This window comes from Delphinapterus leucas, chromosome 5 (genome assembly GCF_059928025.1).
Source record: "Delphinapterus leucas isolate spDelLeu-1000000601 "Yukka" chromosome 5, BTC_Dleu_Yukka2, whole genome shotgun sequence".
NCBI classification, from domain to species: Eukaryota; Metazoa; Chordata; class Mammalia; order Artiodactyla; family Monodontidae; genus Delphinapterus; species Delphinapterus leucas.
In genome coordinates this window covers 102,675,803-102,691,025 of record NC_143133.1, presented here as the reverse complement: position 1 = coordinate 102,691,025, position 15,223 = coordinate 102,675,803, and the positions used below count along the sequence as shown (strand labels likewise).

The 15,223-nt window shown below is 33.1% G+C and overlaps 1 protein-coding gene across 1 annotated transcript in view; it reads right to left on the bottom strand.

Moving 5' to 3' along the window:
• The window catches only part of TLL1 (tolloid like 1), a 64,448-nt gene extending 51,006 nt beyond the window's left edge, over positions 1–13,442 (bottom strand). Inside the window, exons 1-4 of the mRNA XM_022561650.3 lie at positions 13,361–13,442; positions 10,750–10,866; positions 9,413–9,558; positions 10–205 (exon numbers count right to left, since the gene is read on the bottom strand). Coding sequence (XP_022417358.3) covers positions 10–205; positions 9,413–9,558; positions 10,750–10,866; positions 13,361–13,442 — 541 coding nt within the window. The remainder of the gene's footprint in view (positions 1–9; positions 206–9,412; positions 9,559–10,749; positions 10,867–13,360) is intronic.
• Between the last annotated feature and the right edge of the window lie 1,781 nt (positions 13,443–15,223).

Sequence of the window (15,223 nt, the reverse complement as noted above, 5' to 3'; positions counted from 1 at the left end):
TCAAATTACCTTTAAAAAAATTGGCAGCGAACCCTGCTTTGTTCACAGTTCCATCAGAAACAAACTTCATCCACAAGGTATTGGAGGTAGATCTGATATCTTCAGGTTTATCATAACCACAAAAACGCCCTATTAAAGGACTATTTTCACTGGTTCCATCTCGAACTTCTAGGTAGTCATAGGCACAGTTGTCATGTCTCTCAATCTGTAATAGTAAAAATATGTGATCTATCTCATTAATAGACAGAACAATTTCTATAAAAAAGTATCATGTATTCTCAGTGCCATAGTACTAACATGGCCATATTACTTATACCAAAAGAGAGCATTTCTGTTGAGTGTGTATGGTAATATCTACACTGTCCATGAATAAAGGATGTATTATTCTGTTAGAGAGACAGGAAAAAATCTATGAAAAAGTGCATCCACATGCACTAAGATCAATAGAAGTTAACTGTCTTTTAAAATAAAATAGAAATACAAGTAGTAATTCTTTGGAAAATAGAATTTAAGAGAATCCAGACTAATAATTATCATTAGAAATCTGCGCTAGATATGCTATAAACAATGCATAATTTGTTCTGAAACATAGTTATAAAAATTGCTCATAGTTGATCAAAAAATCATTATTTTATCAATAGAGTGGCTGAATTCATATTATTGACAAATGTTGCACTATTTTAGGTTATACATATCTTTTTGAAGCAAAATCTGATAACATGGGGATTACATTTCTTCCTAGTCTATGAAATCCTTTATCCATAGTTAGCATAGCTTTGTGTGGGAAGACTACTCCATTGTAGAACTAGCACTGGCTGCCCCTCTCAGGATAACAGGCATGTTTAGATGAGACTTTTACCTTAACACATTATTCTTGACCTGTGCACCCTGGATGTACTCAATCTCTTTCCTAAACAACTAAATGCAAATATTAGCTCAGACTATTGGCTTTATGAAGAAGTGAATGTTTGTAGACCTTTGTTTTAGCTCTAAACGTCTACAAAAAACAAAAGAAAATTTACAAATTGTTTTATAAATTATAAGACAATTTCTAAATAAATTCTTGCTTTTGTTTTTTTCATAGAAAATGGGCCCTAACTCTGAAGTCTTAATAGAGTCAACTACTTATTAGGTATTTGAAGCTGGAAAGCACTGACATCTATAATTATAAACCATGAAAAGTATCACATGTTGTCAACCAACATTCAACATACAATTCACTAATTTATGGAATTCTCCTATTACAGAATGAATGTCAGGGAACACATTCTATGAACTACAACCTGTATGCATGAAACTTCTGGTATAGTTGGTTGAAGAAGTCATTTCCTGATTTGTCAATACATTAACAATGATAGTCTTCAAATTAGGCAGCATAAGGACAAACAGAAAAAAATAGATTTTGAAGCAGATTTGGTTAGAACTAAGTACTGCATTTGCTGCTGCCCTTTTCCCAATCACAAATCAGGATTCATTTATTTCTTCAATAAATATTCAGTGCTGGTTCTGTTCTGTGCACTCTTCTCACTGCTTAGTATGCATCATTCATCAAAATAACAGAGCCTCGCCCTGCTGGAGCTTATACTGGTGGGTAGAGAGCAAAGGAACAATAAACAAGGTAAATAATAATCATAAAATATTAGAAAATAATACATTCTATGGAAGAACACAAAATGAAACAAGATAGGAAGTATGAGCAGTGGGGGTGGCGGGATTGAAGGTTGCAATTTTACTATCAGTAGGAGCTCACCGTGACTCATAAATCCAGATTTTTCCCTAAAAATGTATTCTCTTCGTGTGTGGAATTATGGGAAAGAATTGGAAAATATTTAACATGAAAATTATCTCATTATTTAAAGTATACTTTTGAGACAGTAGCTGTTAAATAGAGAGGTGAGGGAGAGCTAGCAGTCTCACTAGGAACAAAATTAGTCACTGGGGTGACGAGGCCAATCTGACCAGCTATAACACACCTTCTTCTCTCAGTCTTTAATACAGTCCCTTCAAAATCAGAGTTCTCTATAAATATGAGAACATTTCCAGATGGCCAAAGTCTATTCATTGGTTAAGGGGACATATAAAATAACATCTAAAATCTCAGGGTGTACAACTGGATAAAAGGGTAAGCAAAACTGAACAAACAACAAAACTGTAGGAAAAATAACCAAAGGTCTCAGCAAGTCAACCTATCTATCTTCACCTGCTTGAGCAGCACAGAATGAAATGCTTGCAACACATGAATTATTTTGGAAAGGGGGAAGAGGCTAAGTTAGAAGAGGAAAGGGAGTGAGAACACACAATGAAGAAAGTAGCTGCTTGCCATGGAAAGTTAATTCATAGAAAAAAAATCACGTTGCTTCATATCAGCAGCCATACCAGAGTAAAAAATAAGAAGGTTAATTAAAATGGGTTTTAATTACTATTTATGAAGCAATTACTGCTTTTGAAAATTACAGTACAAAGAAAACAAGAGAGACACTGTTGAAAAAAATTACATATGGTCAGTAATTAAAAGGATATAGGATAGCGGGTATTTCCCTGTATATAAAACTCACTCTGTTCCTTTAACAGTTAAACAATAATCTCTTTAAATTTTAATTTATAGTATATTCACTGGTTACTTTGTAAAAATTAGAGCTTTAAATATTTTATATGATACACAAAGTGTAAATATCTCATGGGTAAAATGAATAAAAATGACCAATTTTAGGATTGGTTCCACCAGTACCTATTTATGAATTACATATTACTTATATATTGAGTATTATGCACCTGGTATTAGGGATAAAACAATAGAAATATACACTGTAGTCTCACACAGTAAATGCCATGGTTGTTGACCTACATATCATATCAATGACCTCCATGATCTTTGTTTACATGTTTTTCCAGTTTAATTATTTTAATCCTAATTGCAATACCAGCACAATAAATCTTCTCTATTGGTGTTAATTATAATTATACCTCTTCAACTACATCCACATAACAGTAATGATGGTGAGCACAAATGAGAGTTTGAGTTATTTTATGTTATTTGTGTAACATTTTCTCCAGCAGTATCGATTACTTTATCAATTAGTATAAATATAGTTGAAGAAATAAATATGGTTGAAGCTAAAAAGTGGATAAGTTCATTGATGTTATGCCAGTAACCTTAGGTACCATGAGAAGAAGAACACCAAAGTCAGTAATTCATAAAAAAAAGAAAAGGAAAAACAGTCTCTTCTTGATTTAAAGCGTGGACATGTAATAAATATGTTTGGTAATGATAATGCTGATTTATTACAGACTTTAAGGTAATCAGAACACAAACCATATAGGAATGTGGCAAGTTTATCATAACGTAAACAGACCTAATATGTATATAGAGAAAACAGTGAAAGTGACATTAAGCTCTGAAGATTGTTTTGGAAAACTGATATATAAATGATATTGGAAGTAAATCCAAATACGCAAAGAAGGAAGAATAAGTACAAAGCTTAGCCAGAAGGGATTAATATTACATTTCATTACTAAGTGTGGGGGGTCCATGTCTTTACTGGCAGGTTAGAGAGGAAGCATCAAAAAGCTGAGTTATTTTATTTAGCAAGAACTAAAATCAATTAAAAGTAACCTAAAGTAGTCAGCCTCTCATTCTAACACTGCCAACCAATGCAGAGCTTTGTGGTCAGTGCATGTGGGGGAGCTCTAAGACTGAAGGAATGCCAGCCCTGGAGCAAGATACCATACCCAGGCTCAGGGGCCATTCACACACTTTGCTTTCATTTTACAATCAAATTTCCAAATAAATATAACATCGCAAAAACATCTACTGCAATACCTACTTATTTGTAAAAACCTCTGAAAACTCCAAAGTTTCTAGGTAATAGTTTCAGTAAAACTCTCCCGTACTCCCTGAAAAATTGAAAATAAAATTACCATATGATTCAGCAATTCCACTTCCGGGTATTATATTTGGAAAATTGAAAGCAGGGTCTTGGAGAGATACTTGTACATCCATGTTCATATCAGCATTATCCATAATAGCCAAGGGGTGGAAGCAATCCAAATGTCCATCAGTGGATGAATGGATAAGCAAAATGTGGTCTATACATAAAATGGGATATTAGCCATAAAAAGGAAGGAAATCCTTTCAAGTGCTATAACATGGATGAACCTTGAGGATATTACACTAAGTGAAATTTTTAAAAAGTGACACAAAAAATCAAATATTGTATGATTTCACTTACATGAGGTACCCAGAATAGTCAAATTCAAAGAGACATAAAGCAGAAGAGTGATTGCCAGGGGCTGGGGGGAGGGGGAAATGGGAAGTTGTTGCTTACTGGGTAAAGAGTTTCAGTTTTGCAGGATGAAAAGTGTTCTGGAGGTTGATTGTACAACAATGTGAATGTATTTAACACTACTGTGTCATACACTTAAAAAATAGTTAAGATGGTAATAGTAATAAAATAGTAATAAAAAAAGTCTTCTATGAGTGTTAGAATGTAATTTCAAACTATAATCATACTATCAACTCCATAAATGATTTAACTTTTATAGATAATATAACTTAAAGTTCTATACATTTGGAAAAACGCTAAGTCATTATTTTTTGCTTTGGGGTAAAATGTTAAAGAAAAGTATGACTAACAAAAACAATCAAGATTAGCATTTATTATTAAAAATAAATTAATTTTAATAATGAGAAAAATACAGTAAATTTAAGTAATAAATGCTATGACAAAAGGAATTTTAAATAAAAAGGATAAAAGTTTAATAGATTATTTTAAAATGTATCACTGTCATATTTAATATTTTATTAATTAGTATTAGTTTTATTTTTACTATTTAATACTTAATGAATATTGATATGTATACAATTAGAGCTCAAAAATGGAGGAGAAAAAACAAAATGCTCAACCATGTGAAAATCAAAACCATAAGTCTGGGTTAGGTCTATTTTTATATGATTCAGTTTTCTCAATGCTGCCATTTGATTTTTTTTTTCCTTCATGACACAATTATTTTTAACTCATAAATTTAATAAATATTTACTGAAAACCTATGATGACCAGATAATAAATATATACTTGATAGTATATAAACAGTGATGAATAAACAGACATAGTCCCTGACTGACAGGCATTTATTGATTAAACAACTCAAATGTACAAATGACAATAGTTATGATGGGAGAGAATTTATTGCCATGAGAGAATTAGATGCCTCATTTTGCTACCAAGATCTGGGTGTAAGAGTGCCAGGCCATGGAATTGGTATCACTCACAGTCTACCAATTAAGAACTGTGTGACCTTGGGCAAGTTTATTTAATCTAATCTTTCAGAGCAGAATGATAGCCTAAACTATAATTCTGAAGAGCTACTTTATATAGTAGCTCTTATATAGTCATATTCTCTTATACAGTCATTAACCAATATATATTCTTAGCCAAATATCCAAAAATAGTGCAGGGCAAGCATTAAAATGTTAACTAATTAAGATCTTGTCTTGGCTTCCTAGTTCATTCACAAAGACTAGTCTACTTAACTTAAACTAATATAAAATATTTAAAGGAATTAAAGGATTACTCTTAATCAGGTAATTCACAAAGTACAGTTGACCCTTGAATAACGTAGGAGTTAGGGATGCCAACCAAGAACAGTTGAAAAACCGCCAACTGCTATCTCTGCCTCAAAAACAAAGGAACTGATAAATGACTCACCCAAGGGAAGGAGGCTGAAATAGTTTGCAGAGGTTCACCACTTAAACCCTAATTCTTCTGATTCCATACATTGTGTTCTCTAATCAAACACAAACTTTCCCCCACACTTAAAGATCTGTAAAATGAAAATAACAGGTACTATGTTTATTTTAAAAAGTCTACATATAAGTGGACCCCTGCAGTTCAAACCTGTGTTGTTCAAGGGTCAACTGTACCAAGATAAAAAACTTTTGTATGTAGTTTAGAATGTTGCTAGTAATTATGGGAAAGACTATTATATACTATGGTTTTCAAAAGGAAAGTATAACCAAATCACAGTGTGTAGAAATATTGATAAGTACCTCAAATGTAATCTCACTTAAATAAATGTATGTAGGGATTTTAATTAAACATAACTAAGCTCTGGGTTTATTTCACTTATTTCCTGCTTTACTGACATTTGTTTGAAGTTGTACTATTAAAATCTCCCCAACTTTTTCTCTTATGTATTTCTGCATACTGAAAGTTCTCAAGTGAAATAGTAGTATAGAGGCTTTTTTACAAATAACACCACTGCTGAAGAGAAGACGAGTTCTTCAAAATGATTTTAGACATTATCTACATTCATGTACAAACTCACTTCAGTATTGGTCTTAAGAGTCAACATACCAGTAACTACTAGAGAAGAAAAATCTTCCCAAAGGTGATGATTACAGAAGTATTAGGACTCTATTACCCTCATTAACAAAAGCACTTGTTCAGATTTCTTTCTGTACTTACATTAAAATCTAAGTAGCATTAGGAGAGGTGAATATTCATGACATAAATTCACAGAAAGGCATAAATAATGAACAGCCAGTAAGTTCTTTATAGTAGATTTCAACAGAACTAGCTTATCTTAAGGGCCCTTTTATCTGAAAAGGGAGAGGGTGACATAGGGAATAAAAGAGTTACAAAAATAGAAAGTGTTTGAAAAAGTCAAAGACTGATATCAGTGAATAAAAACAGTTTTGTCAGAGAAAGACACAAAACACTGAGAAATAGTGAAGATATTTTTAAAATTATACATTTTAAATATAAAATGCATAAGCTGTATATTGAAAATGTTATGTAAACAAAAACAAATTGATATAAACAGATAACTGAGTAACTGAAACAAACCACCTAATGACCACTAGACCAAATTAAAAATATATACAGTTAATTCTCAGTATTAGCAGTAGTTGAGTTCAACAAAGTCACTGAAAACACTGAGTTAGTGAATACTGATTCATGGCTCCTGGAGAGATACAGGGTTAGGTTCCTGAGAGCTTCTGGTCACAAAATTTTTGTCATCAAATCAATACTTAACCTTGCTTTATGTGTGTTTCTGTTTAAAGGTACCTTCACAGATATTCAAATTCATTAACAGTGAACTCATGGCCAACAGCATTATAATGCACGCCTGAAAGTCTAACACAAAGATTTTCTCCATGAGGCACATGGGGAGTAGTGTTTGATAAAACCTTAAGCAGAGGAGTGTTTGATATAACTTACATTGTGAAAGTATCATCCCAGCTGTTGTGTGGATATCAGGATATGTAGGGCAAGGGTAGAGATGTGAAGAGCTCATCAAAGTTCCAAAGCAAGAGGCAGTGATTGCAACAGTGGTGGCCAGAAAGTAGGTATAAAGTGGTCATGTATGTGGTATATTTTGGAGACAAAGCAAATGGAATATGCTTATTAATTGGCCTTGGGGTTTAAGACAAAAAATGGAATTAGGGATATTCCTTGAGTAAATAGTGACATACTGAAACACTAAATACTGAAATAGGGAAGACTGAAGGTGAGTGGGTTAGTGTGAGTAAAACAAGACAATCAAAGGCTTGATGTTAGTCAGTTAAAGATGAGAGGCCTACTAGACATTCAAATATGTCCAGCATATAAATAAAGGAGGAAAAACATAAGGAAATAAAGCAAAATGAAGAAAGGACAGGAAACTAGAGGTAATAAATAAAATGTACTATCAGCCAAACTGTGACATGACTCTACCTCATTTCCAAAGCTTAGCAATAACTTATTCATTCACTTAATCAACAAGTATTTATTAAATGACTACTCTGTGTCAGGCACAGTTTTAAGTGCATGAGGTGTAAATCTTTCTTATTTGTCCTTACATTATCCTATTTTTGAATAATATCACTCTTACTATATTGATATATCAAAACAAACGAAAAAACCCCAGAAAACCAAAAAAAAACTGCAAACCAGCTAAGCCAGCAATTTCTGCATCTCAGTTTTTAGATGCATGGAATGAATGTATTTGCTGACATCACTACTATAATAGAATTCTATAAAACATTGAATTATATATTGAAAGGCAGTTCATCACTTAATTTTTGCAATAGCACAAAATATTAACACATGTAATGTGGTCATTAGATAATTTTTCAATGAACCAGTTGTTTTGGTCTAAAAAGTGAGTCCTACCCAATTTTAGTTTACTCTTTACAATAAAGTGTTCTATTTGAATAATGTTTGCAATCCAATAAAATTTAAAAATAAATGTGAATCAGATAATCTCAGAACCAAGGTTTCCAAAAATGCAAAGGGGTCAGGGGCATAAACATCATGATCACAGCATAAAAGAGAGATTTTTCATGATTAAAAAGAAATATGTCTCGAAAATTAGAAGGTACATGCAAAGGGGTAGAGACAATACCAAAAAATATGTTACACAGTTTACAGGTGGGGGTATGAGTTTCTCTGGGCTTTTGAGTAACACCTGGATTCCCCTGGGGCTCCTGCTATAGGGACTGGGACACCACACAGTCACCACACTCAGTGGCAAGCACATCCTGGCAATGAATGGGGTTCTCTACACCGGCCTTCTGATCACTTGGACAGTAAGTAGGCCTTCTAATTTCAATAAAGAAATACTCTCCAGTAATGGCATCTGGATCTCTAACTCTTTCTTGGACCTACTGCCAGCACCTCATCATTCCTTCCTACTCCACCTTGGGCTCTCAATTTCTAGCCTGATTCTGTAATTTAAACATGCTCAGGAGTTCTTGACAATTCCCATATCTCTTAGCTTCTAATTCCTCACTCAGTTCTCCCCACTACACAAAAATGACTCATTAGCTAGTGCAGTAGTTTTAGTTGCAGACTTTGCTCCAGGACTCTGACTGGCCTTTGGTTTATTCTGCCCTCATCTAATAATGCAATGTCGGTGCTGATCTCTTCCCCAATAAATATTTTTGATGAAGTCAAAAGCTCCTAAGAATATTTAAATCCCCATTTTTTTTTATAAATAATTTTCTGCATAATGATAAAAAGGTGAAAAATGGATTTACACTGTAACAACAACAAAAAAGATGATCTACCTTTAACCTCTTGGTTTAGAAGAGAAATAAAAGATTTTTATTTAATGGACTCTTCAAGCATTCTTGTGAAACAAGCCTGGTCATTTGTCAAAAGAAACTATAGACAGTACTTCAAACATTCTAATTCAAAAAGCACAGATAATGTAAACTCACTTTAATCTTCTTGAAAATGTCTGCAGTAAGAGGAAAGAAGAAAAAAAAAAACCTCTTTCGCTCTTGATGTTGCATTTTATAGGCAATCCTTTGCTTCTTTGTTGATGAAAAAGCTGATTCTCTAGTTCTTTGCTTTTTTAATGAGGATCCCTTAAATGCACTGTCATTTATGGAGGATGTGCCCCACAAAGGCTGCCTGAAGGACTTTACCTCAAAGGCCTGAAAGGTCAGCCCAACATAGCAGTCTTCTGACACTGCTATTTTCCATACACATTCTTTCATCGGCCTGTAGTCATCGGGGTAATTAGGAGACTGAATCTGTCCTTCATTTTTACGTATCTCACCTCCACAGATAGCTGAGGAAAGCAAAAATAAACAAATAAATAAACCTAGACATGCCATTTCATTTTCATTTGCTTCTAAGATAACATTTTAGTTTGGTGCCTGGAGCTGAGTACATAAAAACCAGGTTATAAAAATCAAGGTTGGCTGGTTGTAAATATTTAGTTGGTTAAAAAAAAAAACCTAGCCACTTAACTATAGATATTAGATAACAGTCAGCAGAGGAATATATGATTTTTTATCACTGTTAATTCACATTTTTACAAAAACAAGCATTTAAAAGAAAAACTTTAAAAACCTTTTGAGATTTTGTAATTTATTCTATGTGAGTTTTCTCTGACTCTCTGAACTGCTTCTTTAGGTCTTTTACCTCAGTGGAGAAGCTGATCAGGAGAGAAGCTCCACAAAACTCTCTGGGCCTCTGGCTGTGAGCGGCCCTCGTGCTCAACATCTGTGGCTCCATCCAAACCATACTCTTCACAACCACACAGTTAATCTCTAAAACAAATGCTTCCATCCTCTTAAAAGTCTAAGAGAAGCAGAAATCTTCTGTCTTCTAAATAACCTAAACTTCTGCGCTGGCAGAGGCAGGAGCAAGAAGGGTCTTCTCTACCCACGATCTGGCAAGAAGGTTTTTAAAGCCAGGAAGCACAATGCCAGTTTACTGATTTAGATACATATAGAACAAAGCCTCTAGTAAATTCTTCTTGAATGCTGACACTCTCATTTAGACAAAGCAAGCTCCAGAACTGTGTGCAATTACTTTCTGTGTAGTTTCCTTTATCAAGGCATTTCCGCGGTACAGGCATCAAACACATACAAACTCAGCACAAAGAGAAGTGGTAATTTCTTCATAACATTTTAATGTTGTCATGAAAAAACAACCGAAGTTTAAGAACTCTTTTGCCGTTTGTTGTTGCTGTTGTTTTCCACACATCTCTATAATGAGTATTTTTTTCCCCCACACATCCCTGATGAGTACATTTACATGTTACCACATTACTGGTACCAGAAAGCAGGTTGTTTCTGCAGTTTAAATTTACCGAGTATTTTTATTAAAATCATCATAATGAACATTATAATACAGGTTTAGAAAATTTTGTAATTGAAATACAGTTACAATATCATTCTAATTTAATTGAGAGAAAGGATATTTCTCTTTAGAGGTCTAAGAAGAAGCCATCTCTAAACTCAATGTGACTTGCCTTCATAGATAGCTGCAAAGCCCTTTCCCACCCAATTACTGCTGCTACGAAACTCAATCCACATTCTGCTGTCTGTAGAGGTAAGAACTTCAGGCAATTTGTCCCCACAGAATCTACCTAAAAGAAATAAAAGAATAAAGAGACTCCTAAATATGACTTTATATTCTAATTGCTTTTCATACTAGCTACAAATTGCATACATAAAACCTGATTTGGTTCCTGTATCTACCCCTAGGAACTAGAGCCATAATTATTCTTTAATATTTACTTAATAAAGGTGGATAAATAAATCTCTTCATATTTATTTATAGAATATTGGAACATATCACTCTCAGATTAACTGACTGATGTCAGTATCATTATCTGTAGAATTAAGAAACAGCTAGCTCAAAACATGTCCTATTTGTAAAATGACACACGATATATCAAGGTGGGGAATATTCTACGGAAAACAGAAAAAAGTACAAGTGATCCTGAAAAACTGCTTCAAATGTTCAGTTTGGTCATTAGTAGGGAAGTGACAGCTCAAAGTATAGTTCTTTGTTTAGCCATGTTCAATGGCGACTTGTCAGGGAAACCCACAGACTGCCCAAGGATCTTATGTTACTACATACATCTCATCTATAAAGCTGTAGTATGTAGTGTAGTAGGCAGAATGGCAAACAGTATCAGAAGACTTAATAATGAGTTCTAATTTTTTTCTGATTGTTTATCCACAGGCAAGTATAATACTGAGCAAATATATTATTGCCTGTCATTCCTTCTTCCCTCCTTCAACCTTCCACAAATATTCGTTGCTTACTGTATATCTGCTACTGTGCTCTAAGATTTTATGATGACAGAAAGTTAAATATGACAATGCACATTAAATAATTCCACAAAGAATAATATATTGTCATCCATTTTTGTGTACCCTTGGTAATGATGTCATACATAGTTTTAGTATATGAAAAATGTCAGTCAACTTAAAACAAATTCATACTAACAGATAGCAGGTGAAAAAATGTCTCCTTAAATGGCAAAGTAAATTAGGGGCATGTAAAACAGAGCAATGTCCCTTAAACTGTAATGTGTGGGAAAGGGAGAGGGAGAGGGATAATTAGGAGTATGAGATTAACAGATACAAACTACTATGTATAAAATAGATAAACAAAAAGGATTTACTGTAAAGCACAGGAAACCATATTCAAAACCTTGTAATAACCTGTAATGGAATATAATCTGAAAAAATAATATATATCTATATCTGAACCACTTTGCTGTACACCTGAAACTAACACAACACTGTAAATCAACTATACTTCAATTCTTTAAAAAAGGAAACTGGAAGAAAGTAACCTGACTAAAAGAGAAAAAGCTATAATGTGCATATGAATTGCCAGGGAGTCTGTCAAAATGCAGTCTCTGGTTCAGAAGGTACGGAGTGGGACCTGCATTTCCACACTTCTAACCTTCTAAGTGATTCTGATGCTGCCAGTGTGACAGCTACACTCTGAGGAACAAGGTCTCAGAGGAAATAGTGGGGAAAGCTTTCCACATGAGCATTGTAGTCAGACTAAGCCAGTCTGTTAGGCCATTATACCCTGCAGTGTGTAATGCTGATGGTGCTCTAAAAAGTGTTCTCAATATTTCAGTTTTAGAATTGGTTTTTCAATATGAGTTTAATGAAATGTTTTCTTTGGAACACACATACATATATTACAAATTGCTTCATCTAGGCTAAGAAACTAAATGTTCAATACAATGTTTTCCTCATCCTGACTTATCAAATTAGCGCAAATCTTAATTTTTCCTTATTTTTAAGCATTTCTACAGATCTCTTGGACTTACTAAGGCTGCTGTCACTTTTAATAAAACAGTGTCCATTCAGCAGGTTTTAGATGTTAAGAAGAAAAGATATGTAGGCAAATAAACACAGCTGAGTAAAGCTACTTCTAAAAATAGAAGTAAAATCTCAAAAAAAAGTCAGTAGAGTAGATGCTCACATGCTCACAGCAGCTCTCACCTTTAAGTAAAACAGAGGGCAACAGAAAGTGCCTAATGTTAGTTAGTGATGTGGTCTGTGGTTAAATGTTGGTAGCATATTTTCATGAGCACCAAATGTGAGCTACAATTTATGACACAAACTACAGATGCACCTTCTCAGCCACAAAAACCTGAGTAGCAAAACTGTGACCTCTACAATAGGAACCAATATCCTTGGTGCAGGAAGCCAGTAACCAAATGTGTACCTAACAGCTCATGCTCTACTGCCTTAGCAAACAAAGCAAAACAACATACACACACAAATACACAATTTATCTGGTTTACTCATTAAAACTCTGATTTTAAAATTAAAAATACAGAATATGTGATGATTATTCACTATAAGCTATTCTAAATCATTATGTTCAGGTCCAAATACCACCTCATAATTGAAACTGGTTTAAATCAATTAATTGTCTATTTATCTATCTGTCTGTGAGTATTTTTGCTGTGATTGAAAAAAGTATAAGAAAAATTAAAATGCTGGTCTCATACATTTTAAACCCTAAGATAACTCTTGAAAGAATTGTCTCTGGACAAGACAGACTACATGCATAGCCACATAAGAGGCAAAAAAATCTCTTACCAAGGAGAGGTGATTTCCTCCAGTACCCATCTCTTACTTCAATGTAATCATACCAGCACAAACTACTTTTGTATAGGTCCATCGTAGTAAAGTTTAAGACAACCTTCAAAATGTAACAAAAGAATACACAGATTAAAAATGATTGTAACTTCACATGGCTAGGAACCCAGGACTACTGTGAAAAGAGATTCATAGCAAATTTTTTTCCTGTATTAGTATCCTTCTAATATTTTTAAAATAAACACCTCAAAAAAACACCCATTTTCTCATTCACTTTAATGTCTAACAATTTAGAAGCACAATGTCAATAAAGAAACTAAACATTTCAGCAATTAAACCAGTTTCTGTAAAGTTAATTTGAACAATTGTGAAACAAACAGAAATCTTTATTCAAATAGTTTATTTTGAATTTTCTTAGATAAACATGACTTAAACCATGAGAACTTCTGATTTTACTATGAGTGTCTTCTTTTTAATAATTTATTTCAGGCATCTATAATTACATTAAAAATAACCACCATGTGCCATATTCCAGGAACATAATATCATTGTGTATGTTGAAATGTTTTAAATACAGCTCTAGAATTCAAATTTGTCCATGTAACTATAATCAAAGACAGATGTCACTATGTTTCTGCAGATCCAAGAATATGTATTCGAAGACCTTTTAAGCTAGAAGATCTTATACATGACCCTTTATTCTGTACTTTGTTTTGAAATGATGCTGCCTTTTAAGATAATTCAAGAGCAACTTTAGAAAAGACAGTTTTCTTACTGATTTATAAAAAGACTTTACTTTTCATATAATTAACTTTTTTTTTAGTTGATTACACCAAAAACTAGAGTCAAACTAACATAAAAATGCATATATCTGCTGAGGTAAAATTCACTTGGAAAATACTTTTTTATATTCAAAAACTCATTCTAACTCTATTCTGCTTAAAACATATAAGATGCTTAAGGTGTACAATGAACCTGTCCTTTAATCTAGAAATTGAAATGGACTTTGTCCAAAAGCAACAAATTATGAATACTTCTAATATAAAACTATAGGTTATAACAGTATTTACAGAATTTTTGTGTCAATATAAAAATTCGAATGTAGGAAGACTCTCGAGGAATGAAAAATAAGAAAAGAAAAAGCATAATTTTGAATTCATATTCCCTAAAAGTACTACCTTTTTTGTGTTAGAAAACATATACTTCTCCCCTTTCTTGAGCAAAGTATTTAACAGAAAGGTAAGTACTAATTATGGCAAATCAATCCTCGCTCAACTAGCTTACTTCTTCCTAGGATGAAGATACAGCATAACAATAAATATTTCTCATGGCATCTTATATCTCAGCACCATGATGATCATTGATGAAATTGTATGCCAAAGTTGGTTTTAATTGCCCATATAAATAACAATTTCACAGAGATAGAAATTAAGAAATTATCTAACTATAATGAAAGTCAGTTGTACCTTAAAATGGTGTTAACATTTCACCGTTAAATTCAACATTTACCAGTTTCTTTAAACATGTACTTTCTTGATTACAAAAGGGTGAAACCTATCAAGGATGTGAAAATAGAGACAAGATGTTGTTTAACTGTAATGCAGTAGGCGTGGCATAATTTGCTTCAGTTTAATAAAACTTCATTTATTTCTTTCTACCTTATTTATAGTTTTTTTTCTTTTTCCTTTGGTTTTTTTTCCTTCATCTGATTTTATCATTCTAAATATTCTAAAAATCCTTTTACAAGAATTTCCAAGATATCAAAGGACAAAGAACTAATCCTTTTTTTCCCTTTCTTTTTCAATAACCCTCCATACTTGATTATCAAAATGCATAGTTTCTAAACTATTTTTCTGTAGTTAC